Genomic DNA, 17,374 nt, shown 5'->3' on the forward strand with positions numbered 1-17,374 from the left:
ACCCCTAGTGGAGCAGAGAAGTTAGGGTTTGAGTCAGTGTGCCAAAGATTTAGGTTTGATTCAAGGGATGGTGAGGAAGACACGAAAGTCATAGACAATACATTTATTTTTTTCTGTATTGCCCCACGGACTGTTTACTACCAGCTAATCAGATTGTACAGAAACAACATCACCCCCGGGCCCAACTCCCCACCCTGAGCTTTAGCCATTCAACCATTCGTGCCTTCTCTATAGCGTGACAGACCTCCTACGGTCTGTTACCTTAACTACAGGCAAACATTCGATTCCATCATGCGAGGAAAGCCACCGTCTTCACCCAAGGAGAATATGTCACACTTTTTATTTAAAAAGGAAACAAATATTTATTAAGTTATGGATTTATTTTTATGACTGAACGTGTTCAGAGAATATACTTTGTATGGTGTGTCTCGCAACGAGACACTGGCTGTAGAGCAGCGGGCTGTAGCTCCACCGACCCTCCCACCCTGTACTCACTTTAGGACCGGAAGCATCTCACCGTGCTGGGTGTAGCCTCTCCCCCCTGATGCCTATGTAGCGACAGACACATGCTGTACATTAACCAGAACACACCTTGACCCCCAGCACAAGACTTCACACCCCCGGTCATCTGCTACCCGCCACAGCAGCCCCAACAACCTCAGCCATCGAGCCACACTACCGCTGGCTGAAGAGTCAAAATCGACAAAAACAGCAGCGACAAATGACTTCAAATCCCAGAGGCCCATCGCCACAGTCTGCTGGCCAAGCGTTATCCTGCCTGAGGAGATTACCTTCTTCAGCAGGTTGGGGTACAACACAGGTTATTTGTAACACAGACTGCCAGAGTTCGGGATATCTATTTTCTGTAGTGGGCCGGGTTTTTGCGTGGTAATTTGGCCAGGACCATTACGACGCATTGAAATATGAAACGGGCCAATTTTGCAGACAACCATAGACTTATTATATGGGGTTCTTTCTTAAGGGTTGGAATTGAAAGGGATATAAGATACTTTTTTTTGTGCCCCTCAAGATGCATGTCACAGCTATTTGCATGAAGAATGTTTGAGCTGTTGAGGGCAAGTGGGTTAACACCACACACCTGCCTATTTGCTGGAAGTGGATAGGCTTCCGGCATATTTTATTCACTTCTACTGTTACAGAAACTTTACAAGGAATACATACGGTAAACTACAATAAAGAAGTGTTTTTTTAATAAATAAAACAAAAAAGACGCATTTGCTCATTTTTCCAAACCACAGGCCTGAATTAGATTTTTATTCAATTCAACCACGTTCATCTGACTTTGTACATTGGTGTTCACTCTGCTGAGCTGCAATCGAATGAAAGCTCCAGATTCTCTCTCGGTGATTGGATTATTATTTTAAATTACATTATTTTTTGCGATTTCATGAGTTGCAGCTCAGGTCCAAACTATTTTTAGATCAAACTGTAAGAAAATGTAAAAACAAAAATGTACACTATCCTTTAGTTAAATAAGTCACACAACACAGAGTCCATCTTTCAGGTGTGCATATATTTGAACGGTAACACTCATTCTCTCTAGGGCTTTCATTAATGATTGAAATGCTTTGGGGACAACAGTCTAATAGTAAGATTCTGAGCAGAGAGTGAATCAAACCACCTAGGAAAAGAAGATTCGTTTTAATGTCTATTGTGGTGGAGCCACTTAGCGCCTTACCCTCTAGGGCTCAGTCGTTTAACTTATTTTTTTTGATATCATGATTACATGCTCCTTTGTCCTCGTCTTGACGAGAGTAGAAGAGAGGCGCTAGCTTTGGGCTTTGGGTTTGACAGGCAAGACGAGGACAAGTGAATCTCCCAACAGTGATGGGGCAATCAATGTCAACCTCTGCAGAGTCACAGACGCCGCCCGCTCCAGTCGTTTTGTCTGAGCAGGCCTGCTCAGAGGCCCGCAAGAGAAACGATCAAAGCTACAGAACGGCAGCATTAGTGTCGTAAAGTGGAGGGAAGATGGCGCGATTATAAGCTTTGATACTCGGTGCTCATTAATAACGAATACCCTAATTAAATTGTTACTTGAACAGAGGATAGAGGGGAAATAATGTCGGTGATGGTATGGTTGATATTAGTTTTGTTTGGTGTCTCTGTCAAGGTGCCTCAACCCAACTGCACTATAGTGAGATGGGTAGGGGTATGGGAGGGGGGGGGGGGGGCACGGCAAACAAAGGGACAAAATAAAATCCCAAAAATATATTTGTGTTCATATATATATAAATTTATATATATTTACGAGGTATGTATCCACAAAAGAAAAAACACCAAAAATCTCAGAACTTCAAGCCATTTTGCTTTTTTATCTTTTCCGAAATATGTCCTTCCTTAAAATAACAATACACATAATTGTTAAATAGTCAATGAATAAGTCATTAGCAAAATAAGTTTTACTCTCCTAACCCCCCTCGTGAACTCTCCCGCCAATCCAACTTCTCCATCTGCCTTGCAGGTCCAAAGTCTCCACTGTTGGTTAGTCCAAGCGCACCAGATACAAGGACCTGACCGCAGAGGCGGCCCAACTCCTCTGCCCCCCCCCCCCAAAATAAAACAACAACCAAAAACCAAACCAAAAAAAACTAATAAAAAATCCACATCAGTCCCAGAGGGAAAAGGATATATTTGTCTCCTTTTGTTTCTCGTCAATAAAACACCAAGCCAAAGAAAAAAAACAGCTCCTTGTGGCCCCTGGGATGATCCAGGTAAACGAGCGACCGTTGTGGAGAGTCTTCATGCTGAGGTGGAGGCAGTCTGAGGCAGGTGTGGAGGGGAGGGGTTTAGAGTTGATCACTGTAGTTTAGACACAAAAAAACTCAAAAAATAAAAAGAACCGTGTCTTTGTGTGCAACACAACAAGAAGAAAACTTGAAACCAATGCGCAAAAAGAAAAAAGTTCATGATGATCCTCCCGACAATTGTTAGTTAGGCTGGCAGTGGAGAGGGCTGGGTTGGAGGGGGAGCGGGGAGAGGAGCTTCCCTCGGTGGTCACGCCAAGTATTGCTGCATCGCCGTCTTCGCCCTGTGGACAACGGACGACGAGAGCAGAACAGGGGGAATGTTGTTGGATGCTCCGCAAGGTGCACACCAGTATTTGGCAAACATGAGAACAAAAACTAAGGGATCAATGAAAAATATTCAAAAAAAAAAAAATATATATATATATATATATATATATATATATATTTTTTTTTTTTTTTTTTTTTTGAATATTTTTTCATATATATATATATATATATATATATATATATATATTTTTTTTTTTATAAATTGTATGGTCACATCCCATACAATTTAAACAGAAACGCACTTAAGCAGCGGTGACACATGCTGTTACTTTATGTGGCCCAAAGGCTGAATGAATCTGATCTATTTCGCAAGCTATGACATTGTCAGTGTGTCTTCCTCTCAACCTCTTGCAGGCAAGAGCAGCCTTCTAAAGTTTTAAAGTAATGCCGTCTATCCAGTGCACCGTCATTCCTAAGTAACTTCTGTTGTTGGCCGACCAAATGTCCGCGGTGGTGGACACATGATCCAGGGAGGACTCAAAAATAATTTTGAGCTTCGATTCCATGTCGGTATAACACTTGTTCAGGTAATGGGCAAATGTTTTCCTGCCAGATGTTGGCTTGCGAGTCGCGGGTATTTTATCTAGTATTTTTCTAAATCTGGGCGATTCAGTAGTCGACAGGGGAAGCATGTCATACAATGCACCCTGCAACCAGCCGGTCTTTCTGTGTCACCTGCTTCTGCGCTCCAACACTTGAACACTCCTTCGGACAAGCAGCTACGTCACTCAAATCGATTGCTATGGCAACGTGCCGAGGCAAGCAGGCGCTGCAGCCACACAGGCAGCACGCATGCACGCACCACAACAGATCAGGGCCTCGTTTCCCGATAACGATGGATCTTGGCTCGTATGATCATTCTCACGATGGATCTTGCGAACCATCGTGAATTTCTTTGTAGCGTTTACGAAACTCCTCTTAACATGACGAGCGTTCACTGCACTCACGACGTTCGTAGGATTGTAACTGTCTACTGACACGGTGCTGAAATGGGCTCCGTACTGAGGGAGACGCAGGAATGTCGCAGGAAAATGGGGTTGAAAAGCGTTAAAATATCTCCCCATCAAGGCCAACAGCAGAGTAGCCTACGAAAATAATAGACTGCAATAATTTGAATGCTAAAGATATTAAAACACAATTGATTAGGCCTAGGCCGACATGTATCGGTCCTAATCCTGAATGCACTGTGCGTACATTTTTTCATGGCATTTTCCCCCCTTCCATATAACAAAAATCAAAAATAGCTTGTGTGAAAATTACGTGCTTATTTCTGAAACATGCTTTGCGTAGCAAAGACTTTATCTGATTCCGCATAAGGTTTCATTGATTGGCGCGCACTCTAGTCTAGAATATTTGTAGACATTAAAAATGCAACGTTCCATTCATTCATTATCATTCAAACGCAGAGGCTAGGCATTGACACACGGCTATTGCTGACCCGATTAGGAGAGCTTGGTCTAGATCCTGCCCATATTGTTGGGCAGGATGATGTAGGATATAGGTCTTTTTACACTGCCAAGCCGGTTCGGTCGCAGCTTGGCACGCCTGGCGATTTCACCTTCTTATCTCAAGTTTGCTGTATAAAACCAAGGGGGTCAACCCCGGTCTTCACGGCGCGGGCTTTCTTGGTTCACTGGAGAAGGCGGGGCTGCGCACGGAGTCTAGCCCTCTTTAGAATAATTTGGATTATTTCATACTCCCAAATGTTTTAATTTTTTTATGAATGAAGATACCCGCATACAATAATGAGTTCACGCCTGAGTGTAGACATTTTAACCACGATGGTTGAATTAAAATCAGAGGGAGACAGCAAGTGCAGCTCGAAAGCGACCTCCCACACAAGAGTAATGGAATCATTTGATTTTATTATATGCCTTGTGACGTGGTGTTTGATCGGTTCATTTCGGCTGCGCTTGTATTTTTGGAATTTTAAATTGCTGCAATCAATTATGTTGTTGTTGACTTCTAACATGACTCTATCTTTGCTGTTTAAATCGAACAGTAGTCTATGAGTAATATATCGGCGTGACCACTGTTTTTGGTTGCGAAATTGTGCCAGCTGGGCATTCCGTGGTATTGGATGTGTTTTAATAAAACAAATCCAATACACGGTATGTCCGCTTGTGACGCCACTGAGGCTATAGTAGGCTAACGATGCTGTTAGAATCCAACGAGTACCCCTGGAGTCCTCGTTAGCTACAAGCTTTTTCACGACGTTCGTTACCAACGATGCCTTTGGGAAACGGTGTGAAAACTGTACGATGCTTGTACGACGCACTTCACGATCCACTTGGGCTAACGATGCTTTCGGGAAACTGGGCCCAGAACTTTACACGCAGGCAAACATGGCTTGGGTAACGCAGGAAAGCGCATTACTATAGTCTAGTAAAGTAGTGTAGTTACCGATACTTTAAATGTAATGCGTTACTTTACTTCGTTACCCAAAAAAAATAATATCGTTACCCCAAACACTGACTGTATGTATGGATGGTCGAATGCATGCAGGTATGTGTGTTTACCCACCTGTCACAGAGGTTGGTGTCTGGGGACTGTGCCAGTTTGTGTAGTATGTCTACGAAGCCCAGCTCTCTTAGCTTATCCTGCCGCTCCTGGGAGCCTGCCATACAATACATTTATACAGTACAATAAATGGTACCGTGTACACACAAAAAAAAACAAATGTCTCATTTGCCATGGATATCCTAAGATTGTTTTCCCTGAGACTCGCATTTATTTGTTGTAACATTCAACGGGCCCGGAACTGGTACGGCCTAATATAGTCTGGCTCACCCCCTATGTTGAGTCCCTCCCCGTCCTCCTCGTTCCAGATCAGGTTGGAGATGCAGAAGGTGGCAGCCAACTGCAGCTTCACATTTGAATGCCCCTGACAAAGAGACAGGATGAGAGCGAGATGGAGAGAGACGGACACAGTGACGGAGAGAGAGAAAGACAGAGAAAAACGATAAGTTGCACTGGCTCAACGAAATGGGCTGTTGGTTTCTAAACAGCGATGTGTGTGGGGGAGTTTGCTGATCCTCAGCACTCTAGTGAAGCAGAGACTCCCGCTGAGTCCAAGACCACAGCTTCATGTGAACCACTGAGAGGTCGGAGCGGAGGACTGTCCCGGGAGATGGGCTTACCATGTAATATTTGATTTTCTGCAGCATGTCATCATTGGTCATGATGAGATCCTTGGCTGTGTTGCCGTCGGCAATGTTGGCCAGGATGCACAGGGTCTGCCCAGTAAGCAAACAGTTATACACCTAGCACTTTTTGATGCAGTGGAACAAGTAAACTAGGAACTGCTGTTCACTCAAACATTGCAGTTACTATTACTTTTACTCATCCTTGTTTAACTAAATACAATTTTAACCAGGCAATTTCAAGTTACCTTTAGCAGTCAACCGAAATTGCCCTTAAAGTATAAATCAGCAGCAAACTAAAAGCACGGTTCAGTTAGTACAGTTAGAGGTCTAGCATGCTGGATGTGCGCCGCAGGCTAGAGGAACGCCTGGGAGAAGGAGGAAGTGGGGGTTAAAGGCTCACCTGCTCCTTGACCTCCATGCTGTGCTCTCCTTCCAGGATCAGGGTGACAGCCTGCATGATCTGCTTCCCATGGGAGCTCATGACCTGGTCGATGTGCTGACGGAGCAGAGGCAACACAAGCCAGGTCAACAATGTGTGGGGGCGTTATAAAGATGTACCGTACACAGATGGCCTATATAGACCAACATCTATAAGCTATCCATCTATATATCGATAGGGGGTGTGTGTGTGGCTCATGAATATGCATGTCCTGTATACACAAACACATGCTCATGAATTTACTGTATACACAAACACATGCTCATGAATATGTATATACTGTATCCAGTGGAGGCTTCTCCATTGAGGAGAGGGAGGAAGATCCTCCCTAACATTGTTGAGAATAAAAAATGTAGATTGCCCAGACTATTGTAATGAATTAATGCCCTTAAATATGACTACTTTATTGCCTTTGAATATATAATGTTCGTTTCCCTGGGTAAAGGGACATTAGCACCCCCTATCGCCTATTGACAATTACTTCAGGGAGGAACGTCCTCCGGAAGCCGCCGTCCACTCCCATTCATTTTCCCGAAAGTACTGGCGGCCGGTGGATAACATGGGTTTCAATGGGAGAGAGGAGGAAAATCCTCCTCTGAGTGGGTGGGACCTTAAGGGGTCTGATTCGCGCAAAAATCTATCTGTCTGCGCTATGAACCAATAAGCAGGATCCCTGGATGTTGAGCAGTGTTGCCAGATTGGTCCGATTTCCCACCCAATTGGGCTACTTTTAACCATGTTAGGCTGGAAAGATCATCATTGGGCGGGAAATCTGCCCAATCTGGCAACGCTGTCGATAGCAAACCCGGTCTGCATTGCCGCGGTGTTCAGTCTGAAAGACGCAGAGCAAGTGAAATCTGCGATAGCGCGATCCTAAATGCACAATGGAAACATTGGAAACGGAGGACATTGTTAACGTCTTATTACAAAAAGCATTCCATTCATTCAGTTACAGTGCTAAGTTAGCGACCAAAGAAAGAGGTAGACCACTTCCCAAAATCAAGGTCACCAGAAGTAATGGCAACGTCAGTGTTGTGAGTGCTACATGGTTTGCTAGGTATGCATGACTTACTGGTAGCATTACAAGCAATTGTAACTGAAAATAAACATAGCTAAATAACTTCAGGCAGTGAGGGCAAAAATAGGCCCAATGATAGGCCCAGATTTTTTGATTTACTATTACAAATCAATAGTAGGCCTGATTTGACTAATATGCTTTGCATCCTTTCCTTCTCAAATTACAGTGATGCCACTGGTGGCTTTGTATACATTTTGTTCACATAACTCCCTCCCTGCTATTTTGTAGTTCACCAAAACACCCTGAAACAACTTGAGTCTCACATTCTTATGCCACCATACACCAACAGTGCAAGCAGGCCAATGGCAACCAAGCGCGCAGTCCTTCCTCCCTCACTTTAAAAACCACCAGCCGCCACTGACTGTATCCACAAACACATACACTAACCCTAACCCACTATATATGACCATCCATAAGCTGTATGGACACACACTGACATGGCCCATTGAAAAACCAAATGAGATTTCCAATATTATAAGTATAGTTAAGGTCAGCAATAATAAGCCCTATAGTTGTGTATTGTGGTAGAATTGAGTCTACCCGTCTACCCGTCTACCCCCTCCTCACCGGGCGCGTGGAGAGCAGATTACGCAGCAAGCCGAGGGTCTTCATCAGCACGTTTGTGTCGGGGTCAGAGAGCAGCCGAAACAACTGCTCCGTCCCCAGGGAGCGCACAATCTCCCCCTTCACTTTCTGATCCGCCTGGAACGCCATGTTCTACATCACACACACTGAATGATTAGGCAGTGACAGACACGGTCTGCTTGAGAAATACAATCTGCATATAGTCGAGCATAATACATAAAGTTGGTGTGGTTAGTTGAAAAGTGAACTGCGTTTATTACAATAAGGTAGTCAAGTTAACTGCAAGAATAGTGATTAACAGTTGTCCTACCATGAGGGCCCAGATTCCATTTACTCTCAGCGCAGGGCTTTCACTCTGAGTCAGACTGCATAGTAGCTCAATTACCCCCGACTCTAGGATGGGCTGGAAACAGAGGTCCACATAAAGACACTACATTTATTATACTGTATAAATTGAATGGAGTGAGTGAATGGAGTGAGTGAGTGAGTGAGTGAGTGAGTGAGTGAGTGAGTGAGTGAGTGAGTGAGTGAGTGGAGTGAGTGGAGTGAGTGGAGTGAGTGGAGTGAGTGGAGTGAGTGAGTGAGTGAGTGAGTGAGTGAGTGAGTGAGTGAGTGAGTGAGTGAGTGAGTGAGACGTAGAGATGAGCAAGTAAAGAAGGCAGGGTGTGCACCTCTTTACTGGGCGAGAACTCCAGCAGCAGGTTGCATAGCGTTGAGGAGGCCATGACGAGAACCTCGTCCGGGGCGTTCTGCAGCAGCTGTTCCAAAACAACGACGACCACAACGGTTCATTATACTGACAAAGGACCGATACGTTCCCAACTGAAACATCATTGGCAGACGACATCGTCCCACTTGGGGGGGGATTTCAACGGCGCCCACCTTCATGAGAGGTTTCCACACGGCGTGGTCATGGAAGCTGGTCCTCAGCTGCTGTACCGACCGCGACAAACTGTGGAGACACCTGTTCACACACAAAAAAAAACAGAATTTGAGGATTGAGACGAGGGGATAGGTCGGAGAGAACCTGAGCAAACCTGACAGGGAGGCGGTTTGGGGAACGTGAAAGACAAAGAGTGTCTGATTGAGCGAGAGGAAGATGGATTGATTCGAGAGAGGGAATGAGTGAAAGTGGAGGCTGAGGAGCAAGAAGGTCATCGATTTCGACAGCCATGACTGAGGGATGGATAGACAATGGAGATACAAACAATCGGTTGGCGGGAGGATAGGGGAAGGAAGGCGTCTCTCTGCACTCTACCTGACAGCCGCGAGGCGCACTTTGATGCTCGATTCTGACAGGCCGCTCACTATTCTGTCCATCATGTTCTCCGTCTCTGTAATCTGTTGGAACAGAAGATAAGAGAAGATAAAAAAAAATCTGTCTGTACACCCGAGTTCTTGTTCAACAGCAAATACTTTCAAGGAAATAGGAAAAGCTCGAAATGAATGGGCCCTCTTTTAAGCCTTACAATGACCAAAGGCATTGTAACCTAAATAAGATTCACACACAGCACTAGGCCAGACCGGTGCTCACTATGGGGTGCCGTAATGGCTGTGGGGGAACATCAGCTGGTCTCAATCTGTCCAGTAATAATAATAAGAATACATATTATTTATAAAGCACCTTTAATCATCAGGGACAATCGCAGGGTGCTTAACAAAGTGCATTGAAACAAAGAAAGAGCGGGCAAGGAGAGCATTCCAAAAAGGTGTAGAATAGGGCTGTAACGATACGCGTAACGATACGCGTATCGAAACCGAAATCGCGACACTCAAAGCCACGAACCTGTCTCGCGGTGTGAGAAGGCAGCAGCGCGATATGCCCTTTCTAACTCTCCGGTCAAATTGTCCGATTGAAATTTGCTAATAATTTGTCTGAATAATAGTCTGCTGACACCGCCCCCTCGTATCGATGCCGTAAGAATGCGACAAGATGCCCTCTGTGATGACATCTCTCCGTGGCTACGGAGGATTGCATTTCTCCACAGCCGTCGAAGTCCTCATATGCGACAGAACGGCATTTATCCAGAGTGGGCCAAGCGCGAAAAAAATTGCCTGTGTGATCCCTGTCTCTATTGTTCTGTGTGATTTGACCGGCAGTTGGACTGCTTATAGGTCGGAATGAAGCAGCCACCGATTATTGACAGGTTGGGTACTTTATTCTACCGGACTCGTTCGCTTCTTCACTAGACACACACGCTACCGCTCGCTCCCTCGCTCGTCCACTCACTCGCTGACGTCACTCACACACAAACATACGCACACTGCCATTCTCGCGCACACGCATATGCTACTCGTAACATATGCCTAGTTATTGCGACGTTCATGTCTATTGAAAGTTAGGCTATTAAACATGTTGCATTCTATACGACCTGATAATGTCATTATTTAAGCTACATAGCCTAATAAGAAGCGCTAACCCTGCGTTCACACCAAAAGATGCATTTGCTGCCCGAACGCGTTGACGCCTGAGTTTTGCGGCGTGTCAAATCAAGTTTTGCGGCGCGTCAAAGGTTTGCGGCGCGTCAAAAGTTGAAATATTTCAACTCGAGCAGCATTTGACGCGCCGCAAAATACGTGAACGCGCCCTTCGCCCGTGCCCGACACGGGCACGGGCATGCCGCGCCGCAAATCAGATTTTGACACGCCGCAAATCAAGTTTTGCTGCCCGTTTTCTCGGCAGCAAATGCCGCGGCAGCAAAGCAGCAACGCGTCTCTACATTCACTTTGAATGGGATCACGACGCGCGTCAACTTTTTGCATCTTTTGGTGTGAACGCAGGGTAATAGGATTTTTGACTAAACCACCAAACTAGTTGAGGGTTTTTGCCTACCTGCAAGCATCCTCCAACTGCAATCTTTGGTTATTTATTTATTTATTAATTTAGCTATACTTTAAAAGTATTATTTTTGTTCGTTTCTGTTCAGTGTTCCAAATTATTTGTTATTAAATGTTACATTAAGATAATTGTTATGTTTAAATAAAATGCTTTTTAAATTTAAAAAAATCGTGGGATGTATCGAACCGTGGGTCAAAAATCGTGATACAAACCGAATCGTGAGTTTTTGTATCGTTACAGCCCTAGTGTAGAATATAAACATGTTGATGGACGATGAAGAAGCCACAAATAAATATAAACACACAAACATGTCCTTTGGAAAGGTACCGTTCTTGGCTACAAGGAGTCATGTTAGGGCTACAAAATATTGCAAAACATAAACCAATAATTGAGATAATTCCATAGCACGAGATGCCGCTATAGGTAAAACATTATCACCCACTTCTCTCCAGTATTTCTGATGCCATATTGAAACATCTTGACCTTGTAAGCATGGTATTAATTGGAAAGCATTTTGCCTACAGAATTTGCAGACAGAATGTGTCAACAAGTTTGAATGGTTATCCATTGAAAGGTAGTGATAATGACCGCAAGGTGTCACACATTAGAAATAGGTCCCCTCAGACAGAAGCTGGCTGAAACCCCTCACCTTCTTGCGGATGTCCTCGTCATTGGAGCCCAGCGAGGCATACAGTTTAAAAGCCGCTTGTCTCAGCTCGTGCGCGTGTTTCAGGTCGTGGTCCAGCTGTGCACAAACACACACACACGTTTTTTATTTAATCAATTTCAACCAAAGCTGAAGTCAAAATATTGCGCCGCTTATTGAAAAAGGAAACGCTATATGCCATACTATTGGAACGCTTTTGACCAATCAGGATCGAACATTTAACAACGGTGGTATAAAAACGAATTAATGATTGCGGTTTAACGCTGTGGTGGGTGCAGAGCCCCGGGTCCACTCACCCTCTTGATGTCCGTGATGGCGGACACAGAGCTGGGGTACTTGAAGTAGTCGGCCAGCATGGCCACCAGGTGGTCGGTGGTGCTGGCGATGCGCTGCAGCTCCACGTCGGGCTCCATCAGGTAGGCCAGGGTCTCCGCCCCCTCCACGCGCTCCTCCAGCAGTCGCTCTTTACTGCACATGCGCACCAGACACGGCAGCGTCTGTATGCGTGCGTGCGGGTGGGTGGGTGAAAACATTTTAAAAAAAAAAGATTTTATGCGAGCACCGTGGTTCTTTGCTTCCGCAATTGTATCGTCAGATTGCCTCAAATTGTATTTTGATTGAAGGTCAGGTTTCTAAGATTGGAATGTCAAGGTCATCTTGGCGCAAACAAATGTTTTAATTGAATTGTGTTTGTTTTATCAGAAATAAGATGGAGGACAAGTTGAAGGGAAGCAAGGGAGCGTATGGCGTCAGAAAGGTTCCGAAGCTGTAGGTTGGCTAAAATCGAGTCCATTTCTTATTCAGAGCTGTTTAAATCGCAACCTAAACCCCTCATCTAAATGTCCCACCACTGGTCCTCCAAGTCGGTTCACCCGACATGTCAAAACATGGTTTTGTTAAAACATCCACTGCAGGCTTAAATGGGGGACAAGAATGCTGCCCCATTCCGTGTTGATATGTTTTATACTGATTGCGAGGCGGAATAACACCAGCCAATTCCCACCTTGAACAGGCTACGTCAAAGGGGCCGGAGAGAGGGCGGGCAAACAACTTATGAGGCCGTGGAGCTTCTGCAGGTAAATAAAAGGAGGTTTGCCAAGTAGAAATCAATATACTAACCTTTAGGACTACGCAAGTGTCGTCCGTCCCAATGGCGCCCGCCCGACACATGTAGGTTAAACTGGGAGGGAGGTAGAGCGAGGTAGAGCGAGGTAGAGCGAAGCACACAGGGAAAATATTGTAGAAGGAGAAACAAAACGTTAAAGGATCGGAAAAACACCAGCAAAATATTTGCATATGACTAGTGGAATATATTCGGTTACTGGGTTAGTGAGGCTGTACACCCACTCACCATTTGGCAGCGGTGAGCTGCATTTCAATGGGCTGATCCCTTTGCATCATTCTGACAAATACCTGAGAGAGCAGCTCGCCTTCCACCAACACTGTCAAACGAAATGAAGACCCATTAGACTCCATTAGCAAACTGAAGAGAGGTTTTAGTGAGTTTGACTCAGTTAGTTATTTTCTCACCATTCACCAGTGTCATGGACACTTGCGTGTTCTCGTAAGCGAGGACCGAGAAACACTTTAAAGCCTGCATCCGAACCTAGAGGAGAGACCGGCCGGAGTGAGACGCATCAGCGAAAAGAGATACCAGAAAGAGGAACCCAAAATGTAAAACTAATAGGGTGAAAGGGACCCATGGGAAGCCCAATTGTGGGAGCATACGTTACCTTATAGGAGGGAGCAGTGAGAAGCGGAGCAATGTTCTGGATGGCGCCGTGATTGAACAGAACGGTCTGATGCTCTGGGGTCTGGTGAGAGATGTTCACACACACACACACACAAACAGTCCATCAATGATTGTGGTATCAGTTAAATTAGTGAGTGACTGAGTGAGTGAGTGAGTGAGTGAGTGAGTAGTGAGTAGTGAGTGAGTGTACCTTGCAGCAGTGTGAGAAGATCTGTGTGATGTACTCCTGGGTCCTCTGCGAGTGGCTCAGGAGAGACATTAGATGGGGGATCACAGTGGGGTCCTTCATGGGAGAGGAGTGAATAAAAGGTTTACACTCGAGTGGACAAATAAGGACAAATAAAGTCCCCTATAAAGTGAAAGCTTTGGGTGTTTGGCTCTTACCGTATAGAGTAGCTGCACAGGGGTTACAGGACTGATGAAGACTGTCCTGAGACATCGGAGGCACGCTTCAATAAAGGTCAAGTCCGGACATAGGAGACCTGAAAATGCATGGACAGAGACGTTTTCTTTCTTCGTTTAAACAAATTAATTTTGACCTGATCTACGATGGTGGGAATTACCTATGGAATGTAATCATTTTTCTCATGCTTTTTGTGTTCTTTCTTTAACTGTTTTGTCTCAGTAAAGTTGTGCTGCTGTCTTTTCTATGGATATATTTATGTGAATGTATGTTGGTGGTAAGAGAGAGAATTCCACGTCGGGGCTAGAGGTGAGTAAAAAGAGAGAGCAATAAAGAGAGAGAGAGCAAGAGTCACCTTGGAGCAGTGCTGGGATGATATGACAGTCCACCAGGGACTTGATGTTGTTTTCCGTGCCCATGGCCAGGCTGCCAAGAACCACGGCACACTCTGTCTGCAGTTCTGAACTCGAAGAGCCCTGTTGGAGCAAGTAGAGTAACCTGGACCCCAAAAAAAGATACACACAAGCGTGTTTATTTGTTTGTCTTTAGTCCACAGCGCGGGTGATGGTCCAGGTGGAAGTTGAAAGCAATATTATTCTAGTGAGCAGAAGAAATTAAGCACAAAAGTGAAAGAAGGGCCATTGCAAGGCAAAGAGAAAAAGATGGATAAAATATTCAACAAAATGTGTGCAGGATACCTGGGTACGGCTCCGAGTACTATCAGGTTGGCTTTCTGCTTGTTGTTCCCAATAACTGCATTCTTCATGTCACTGTATGGACAGACAGACAGAAAGTCGGACATGATAACCGATTAATGAAATGTCCTTAGCTGCGAATGCATCAATACCATTCGTTGCCTTACTGTGTGAGGGTCAGGTAGTTTTATTTCTGATGCTTTGATATTATCTGAATGTTAACAATGCAGGAATAGGAGCTACATTATACAGGCTACATTTACAAATCAACAGGAGCTGCGGCATACTTTCCTCAGGATCAGCTGTATAGACTTTATGTGGGTTCACCTGCTCCACATTTCAAGTCGTTAAACTTGTCTGACTAGTAATGACACAATCACATATTGCTGAACACAAGCAGGTGAATGGAGCTAGTGGAAAAGTACTGCTGCGCTTGACGATGAAGTCGGGCGCAGGGGCCTAAACAGTAACCAGAGCTTGTCTAGTCAGGGGTATAAATAAAGTTGAATACAACCCAGGTCACCGAGGGTTTAAGAGGAGCAAGGTTGTGAAATAGAAAGTACACTGAACGGACATTGAAATACACTTTCTAGTTGGCCCTGACGTGTAGGGGGGGGGGCTGGGTAGGAACAAACACAACATAATCAGCCACACGCAACGTCCCATCCGGACCACAACACAATATATGAATATAATCTATCCAACTCAAGGGTAACCCATATGCATATCAGTTGCTCTCTTTACACGATAATATAACCGTCCAATGTAAATGCAAAAAAAAAAAAATACAAAAAATGTTTGTTTGTAGTGTATCAGTACTCAGTAAATATCAGATTTGACATTAGAAAGGGGTTGCAGAAAACCTATATAGTTTTGTCCTCAGCGATCTGCTGTAGTGGCGTAATTTGACCCCACACGACGTGTGTCCATACATGGTTCATATATGGGTCTAATGTAAATCATGAACATGCAGTCTTCAAATAAACCATGCACACATCTGTACTGAGAGGGGCCACGAACGGGTGAACTTGAACTCACATGACTCCCTGCAGCACTTTCTGTGGGTCGGGGTCAAACAGCCGGTCAACATAGTGGCGGCTAGTAGCAGTGACTTCCTGTAAGTTCAAGGAGGAAATAACACAATAGATAGCGACAAAATCACAACTGAAATGTTTTGAAAGGTTAAAGGAATCTTTACAACTTCAGAGAAACAGACATACAAAATACATGTGTGGTTGACTGAACAACATTGATGGCTTGTAAAGTCACAACACTGCAGTGACACAATATCAGTATCCATAACAACAACTTTTGAAAACAGAATTATTTAAATCTATAGCACTGAGGGGACTCGAGCATGCGGCAGATAATTATCCTCATGCATCATCAGCATCCGGATTTCAGCATCCACACCACAAGAAAGCAATGTGAATGGCATCAGTCAATAAAAACAAATGGACACTTAAACTCAATAATTAGCGGTCTCCCACCATGTGATATGGCTCTATAGTGTTAAAGAGCACTAGGAGCATCATATCAGTAGCAAGCAACTGCTCCAAAACAGACCCCGATTCGACTTGGGGGCGTTTCCACAATCACAGTTTTGCTGTGATAACTATCAAGTAGACATTTCACATGTTAGTTAAATGAATTAGTAATGGCGAAAATATGCTTTAATTACTGTGGAAGGTGCTAAAGCCAACCGCTAATCAGCGTTCAGCTAAGTTTAGAAAGCGTTTAAACTCACTAGTTGATCTAGCTTAGTTTGAGTTTGTCTGTTTAAAATAAACAACAGCTGATTTACTTGGATACTGAAAATGAATGGGACCCGTGGTTAAATTGTAACTCGTTTACAAAACAAATTCTCTCCGCGTATTTTACTATTTTCAAAGGGAATCTGACATGACTTGAAATCGAGCTAACTGCTAACTCATCCCAGTCGGCACTGACAGCTTGGTAGTACGCTTGTTTTGCTGCAACCAACATTGTGGAGCCGGAGCCAGGGCAATATGTCAACGGTACTGTGGAACTATTCCCGCCCGCACGGGTGAACCTGAGAACCAAATAGTTCCCACCAGCAGCTACGTAGTGGACCGCCCTGAGGTTGCAAAACCTTTAGCTTATAGGCTAGTAAGCCACTTAAAAACCTTCAAAAACACAGCGAGCACATAGCTTTGCAGCGTGCATCGTATCACATAGCCAACGTTATTGTATAAGGAATAGGTAGGAAATGTAAAATCAGCCATGTGTTATCAGACTCACAGACAGCACACTGATGCGGAGTGGGGCCTCCAACAAGCACGCCATCTCTCTTCCCCCAACCGAGCGCCCCAATCGGAGCAACACTTCCCAGACACTCCGCCCCCCGGAGCAGCTGCAAGTGGAATTATGAACTTAATATAGTAAAGTCGGGTAGAACTTTATAACCGATCACGAATATGTATCGTTTCCCTCGTATAGCTATCTGCGATTTAAATATGTCAAATATAACATCAGTTAGCAAGCTCTCTGATTGAAAGTGGATTTACCAAATAAGTAAATTTTGTTTATAAACGTGACGTAGATAAGAATTACTTTGCCAGATTCGCCAAATTTAATAACGTGTAAAATTACATGCAACCAATAATATGGTAGTTTTTTAGTAATTGAAGTAATAGTTTTTCAAACCAAT

General features: G+C 44.4%; 1 protein-coding gene across 1 annotated transcript; it reads right to left on the reverse strand.

Moving 5' to 3' along the window:
• Positions 1 to 576: 576 nt before the first annotated feature.
• Positions 577 to 17,243, reverse strand: armc8 (armadillo repeat containing 8). The gene is made up of 22 exons (XM_056579745.1): positions 16,966 to 17,243; positions 15,742 to 15,818; positions 14,707 to 14,778; positions 14,364 to 14,506; positions 13,990 to 14,087; positions 13,796 to 13,888; positions 13,586 to 13,666; positions 13,383 to 13,458; positions 13,204 to 13,294; positions 12,972 to 13,032; positions 12,149 to 12,349; positions 11,835 to 11,930; positions 9,605 to 9,687; positions 9,229 to 9,310; positions 9,018 to 9,104; positions 8,657 to 8,749; positions 8,329 to 8,478; positions 6,645 to 6,740; positions 6,239 to 6,334; positions 5,889 to 5,982; positions 5,622 to 5,715; positions 577 to 3,052 (listed from the first exon to the last, which is right to left on the reverse strand). The coding sequence occupies exons 1-22, from the start codon at positions 17,008 to 17,010 to the stop codon at positions 3,019 to 3,021; spliced, it is 2,043 nt and encodes a 680-aa protein (XP_056435720.1). The 5' UTR covers positions 17,011 to 17,243; the 3' UTR covers positions 577 to 3,018.
• Between the last annotated feature and the right edge of the window lie 131 nt (positions 17,244 to 17,374).

This window comes from Gadus chalcogrammus, chromosome 20, assembly GCF_026213295.1.
Source record: "Gadus chalcogrammus isolate NIFS_2021 chromosome 20, NIFS_Gcha_1.0, whole genome shotgun sequence".
NCBI classification, from domain to species: Eukaryota; Metazoa; Chordata; class Actinopteri; order Gadiformes; family Gadidae; genus Gadus; species Gadus chalcogrammus.

Coding starts and splice junctions, on each gene's coding strand:
- armc8 (XM_056579745.1), bottom strand. CDS start 17,010: ATGGCGTGCTTGTTGGAGGCCCCACTCCGCATCAGTGTGCTGTCT. Junction 13,033..13,203: donor CAGCTCACCGCTGCCAAATG/GTGAGTGGGTGT, acceptor CCTCCCTCCCAG/TTTAACCTACATGTGTCGGG. Junction 5,716..5,888: donor GGAGGGACTCAACATAGGGG/GTGAGCCAGACT, acceptor ATTGTATGGCAG/GCTCCCAGGAGCGGCAGGAT.